Source organism: Drosophila miranda, assembly GCF_003369915.1.
Source record: "Drosophila miranda strain MSH22 chromosome Y unlocalized genomic scaffold, D.miranda_PacBio2.1 Contig_Y1_pilon, whole genome shotgun sequence".
Taxonomy (NCBI): domain Eukaryota; kingdom Metazoa; phylum Arthropoda; class Insecta; order Diptera; family Drosophilidae; genus Drosophila; species Drosophila miranda.
This window is the reverse complement of record NW_022881603.1, coordinates 11259279-11264390: the sequence shown is the minus strand read 5'-3', so window position 1 is coordinate 11264390 and position 5112 is coordinate 11259279. Positions and strand designations below refer to the sequence as shown.

Below are 5112 nucleotides of genomic sequence, written 5' to 3'. Positions count from 1 at the left end.
CAGACAGATAGGCATAACTGTATTGACATGATGTGCTATATTGATCAAGATATACCATAATTTATGATTTCATCTCTTTGTGGCAAATATATGCTCAAAACCACAACACCCTCACCAAGCGAATATCAAGAGAAGGGGAAACAGACAACCCAAAGCAGAAATTGAGGGAATAAGTTGGAAAAGAATGGTGGCCTTTGTTGCTGGTAGCAGCTACACCCACACCCACCCACCCACACCGCAGCTAAAGCCAAAACTGGAGTGCAACTATTTTTAATTCCATGCAAAATGTGCACGGCAACATGTTGCCGGCACGTCGCACAGTGGATATCAGGTGGCCAAAATCAAAAATCCAATGAGCGGCTTGGATAATACGAATAATATTCAGATTCACGCATATGATAAGTCTTTCAGAGATTTTAAAAATTCAATTTAGGTAATATGGACACTTAAAGTTCACCAATCTACGATTTGTGTTTTAGAGCGACATATGTACGTATTTATGTGTCGCAACTACCAAGGAAAAACATCCAAAATAGCCCCGCCATAAGTATGGTCCACAGTATGATTTTTAACGCCAAAAGGTCCAAAGGCCCACTGTGCGGGCAGCTTGTTGCTTGCGAGAGCTTAATGTTGCTGGCGGGCTGGCGGCGATGTTGCTGCCGCTCAAAATTGAACCAGACGCCGGCGCAAGAAAAAGTCCAATTGGAAAGAGCGAAACGGTGCGGAGCGCGGAAAATGTGAAATGTGTTTAAAAATAACGAAGTATCGGGAATAATAATTTTGAGCAAGATGAGCAAGAAAATGTGGAACAAGATCTTTAAATCAAAGTCGCAGAAGCCTCAGCCACTGGCCAAAATCAATAAGCGGCACAGTAGGGGCATCTACGAGGAGTACCAGCAACTCAACGATTTGCTGGTCAGCGAAAAAGGTCAACTGAATTTCTGCAATCAAAGGGAAAACGAAAACGAAAATGGAAATGGCTGTGGAAATGGCAGCATTAACGTATTTGAACAGCAGCCGCTGAAGAGTTCTTTCAACTCGTTGCAGCTTATTGAGGCGCAACAATCACTGCCGCAACAGCAACAGCAGCATCAGCAGCAACAGCTGTCCACATTTTCGCGCGTCCGCAATACGTTTTCCCTCAAACGCAACAGCAACGGCAGCAGCAGCAGCAGCAATAAAGGCAAGAAAAATCTGCCCAATGCCAAGTCAAGTGAGTCGGACACACCTCCAGGACCCATGTGGGCGCAGCAACGCCCACTGAACCTGCAACAACAACAGCAGCAGCAACTAACAATAACAATCAACTGCAACGCATTCTGATTGTTGTCAATAAGATCGACGTGTTGTCTACTAACCAAACCATCAGAAACAGCAACAGCCCCAGCAATTAAGCCAAGTAATTATCAATGCAAATTATCAACTAATACACAAATGCTAAATGAACCGTTTTAGTTTCTACAAAATTGACCAAGTGAAAGCGCTAAGTGGGGGGGAAAATGTAAATGCTGGAACAGCTGCTTAATCTGCTTCATAGAATCCAATGCCAAGACGACCTTTTCATTGACTCCTTCTAGTACTCGTATTCTTATCAATTCCGAATGATGTCACCTCCCGTTTGACCAAATACTCGTAATGAAAGCGAAATTGAAAATCTGAATGATTTACTGAGAACTAAGAGAGGAAGGGGCCCTTTCATTAGGTTCCCAATGTTTTGGTTCATGGGAAGCATCGCCAAGTGTCAAACAGTTGGAAGTTCAAAGTTCAAAGTTCAAAGAACTGGAATGAGAAAACCGTTTGTATTATGCTTTACCTTATTGCACATCAGAAAACAACACATTTATGGGCCTGATGTCTTAAGTGGCTTATAGAGCTTGCCCAACAGCGGACCGACAACAGCTGCAACGAAAAGACCCATGAAAGACTATGGAAAATGCTTGGAACCGACTAGACGCGGACTATTGGATGGAATGGATGTGTATAGGGAATCGTTTGATTATGAAAGAAGGAACAGACACATATATAGTCTATTGAAAATTGCATTCATCACTCAGTTGTAGGGCTTTAAACTTTTGATCTAGTAAACTCTTGACCATCTGAAATCACTTGGCCGAATCATTGCCATCCATTCTCTATTCTCTCCATGCAGTCAGATCTGCTCAGGCTCCCATTGGACAGGGATGCTGTTATTATTATAGATCTCAAGTGGGAAGAGTGGATTCATATAATGCAGCAGTGGATTTGATTCTGTTGCATTCTGCGGGCGTCATTAGCACCGACACGGGCCAGAGCAGTCGTGTGCAACGGCTCTTTGCTGGTTTGGGAAAAGAATGCGTAACATAAAACTTTGCATTGATTTCAATTGAAACGAGAGAATCTGTCCCCGCGAAGGGGGAGGAGGGAGGACTCCCAAGATGTTGCGGAAATTTCTGCTCCCCTTGTCTCATGCGTGCCGTTGATTGATGTAATCTTTGCTGGCAGCCAGTCGTGGGTGCTCCGCTGGCCTCGCATTGTAATTGGATTGCCGCTGTCTGGCAGTAGCTGCCATCATTGATGGTCTTTTTTGCTTACCCCATAATGTGATGTTAATTATTAGTTTTTAATGCCCACACACAACCGAGAAAGATTTTTTCACAATTAAAACTAAATAATGGTGTAAACACTGCTTAGTTATCGATCACTGATAGCTCCATGATTTGAAAATCGAAATCGAAATATTGGCTTGCAACCGCGAAAATATGCATACATATATTTACATATATGTAAACTTTTAATAGCACGGTTTTATTATATGTTCTTCTTTCTTGATCGTCGTATTCGAATGAATGTGTGTTGGCATATCGATACTTGTCGAGGACAAGTATCGATATATCGAGTACATTGTTATTTCTTATAATACTATCGATGAGTAAATCTTAAACTAATATTCAAATCTTATAAACTAATATTCATATCTTACATTCGGGCAACCTGAATACAGATCTCCCACGATCTACACACTAAGGCATAAAGTTGGTTAAACATTTCTTATTCGGTATTGTCTTACTTAACATACTATTTCATCGATTAACAACATGAGACCATGGTTTTATCCTTACACTCTTTTTATTTATTTATTTATTTATTTATTAAATTAACAAATTATCTGTTAATAATGGTACTTAGTTACTAAAGGCAGAAAAAGATAAGTTAAAAGTTAGCTAAATTTAAATGATTATAAATATTGCATGCAATTAGTTTAAGAGACAGTTCAGGGGATAGGGTTAGACAGAGGGAGTTATAATTATGGCATAAAACCCTAAAAGGTTCATGATCAGCATAATTAGACCTACATATGGGTAGACGGATAGGCCTAAAAGTACGGGTAGGTCTGGATGGAACGGCCAAGTCAATCTGACCCAAGAGAGTTTGGGAGTCAACAGTCCCAAGAAGGAGCTTGTGCACGAACATTACGCCATTGCATATTCTGCGATGGTGCAACGACGGCAGGTCAATAAGATTTAGCCTAGACCGGTAGGGTGGCAAGATTCTACCCGAGTCCCAGTTAAAGTTCCGAAGGGCAAAAATTAAAAATTGCTTTTGCACGGATTCAATAACAGCCTGCTGCTCTTTATACTGCGGGCTCCACACACAAGAACAATACTCCAATATAGGACGTACTAACGAGATGTACAGTTGTTTCGTAACGTACGGGTCGTCAAACTCCTTGGACCAACGCTTGATGAACGCTAAAACACCCTTAGCTTTATTTACAGTTGCAGCTATATGGGTGTTGAAACACATCTTATGATCAAAAAAGACTCCGAGGTCATTTGAACTCGAAATTCGCTCAAGGACATGATTTCCTAGAACATATGAGACAAAATGAGGAGCGCGACGGTAAAATGTCATAAGTTTGCATTTGGAAAGGTTCAGAAAAAGAAGATTAGTTGAACACCACAATAGTAGTTCACTTAGATCAAGTTGAAGGCGTGTGTGCAAATACCAATCAGAGTAAGAAAGACAGATTTTGACATCATCAGCATACATTAGTGTAGTAGAGTATGTTATAACTTGAGGAAGGTCGTTCACAAATAAAATAAACAGAAGCGGGCCCAGATGACTTCCCTGTGGCACACCTGAAGTAACATTAACAGTATTTGACAACACGTTAGAAAACAAAACACGTTGAGTACGGTTAGAGAGATAGGACAAAATCCAATCTAGAAGATTCGTTGGGAACCCTAATAAGGAGAGCTTTTGAATAAGCAGAGCATGGTTCACAGAATCGAATGCCTTGCTGAAGTCCGTAAAAACTACATCCGTCTGCAAACCAATTTGAAAACCACGGTGGATTAGGTTAGAAAACTCAAGAAGGTTAGTCGATGTTGAACGATGTCTGAAAAAACCGTGTTGCGACGGAGATATCAAGCTGCAACAAAGATGTTGCAGTTGCCGGGTGACCAGGAACTCAAGAAGCTTCGGGATGGCGGAAAGCTTTGCGATACCACGATAGTTTTCAATGTTTGATCTTGAACCTTTTTTGTGAAGCGGAATGATGTAGGACTCATTCCAAATTACTGGGAGACAAGACTGTTCCAAGGAGAGGTTGAAGAGAAAGGTCAAGGGCTTGCAAAGGGACTGGGCACAGTGTTTTAAGATGCAACTTGGTACCTTATCTGGACCCGCAGAAAACGATATGTCCATAGATGACAAACCTTCAAGAACAACGCTTTCCTCGAAAAAGGGCAGAAAAATACTGTTAGCTTGAGGTAGCTGGTACGGATACGGAGTGGATGCGTTGTAAATATGAGACGAGTACGTTGTTTGGAAAAAGTTAGCGAATAAATTTGCAATACCCACAGCAGAAGCTTCTGTTTTGTTCTGGTAATGAAGGGACGGAGGAAAAACGTTTGACTTGCGCTTAGAATTAACGAACGAATAGAATTTTTTAGGATCACTACGAAAATTACTACTACATTGTGAAAGGTAATGATTATAACACTGACTATTGACGGCAAGGAACAGAGAGCGAGCGGAGGAGTATAGAGCTAAGGCCAACGTGGAGCCCGACTTCTGGTACTTTTTATAGAGCCGGGATTTATTATTTTTTAAGTATGACAAATACTTGGA

At 41.2% G+C, this 5112-nt stretch overlaps 1 protein-coding gene across 1 annotated transcript; it reads left to right on the top strand.

The window, feature by feature from the left end:
• The first annotated feature begins 469 nt into the window (after positions 1-469).
• On the top strand, positions 470-2332 carry LOC117191968 (transcription factor kayak-like). Its single transcript, XM_033396710.1, has 2 exons — positions 470-1399; positions 1456-2332. Exon 1 carries the CDS (start codon positions 790-792, stop codon positions 1321-1323), a length of 534 nt encoding a protein of 177 aa, XP_033252601.1. The 5' UTR covers positions 470-789; the 3' UTR covers positions 1324-1399; positions 1456-2332.
• Positions 2333-5112: the final 2780 nt, after the last annotated feature.

Coding starts and splice junctions, on each gene's coding strand:
- LOC117191968 (XM_033396710.1), top strand. CDS start 790: ATGAGCAAGAAAATGTGGAACAAGATCTTTAAATCAAAGTCGCAGAAG.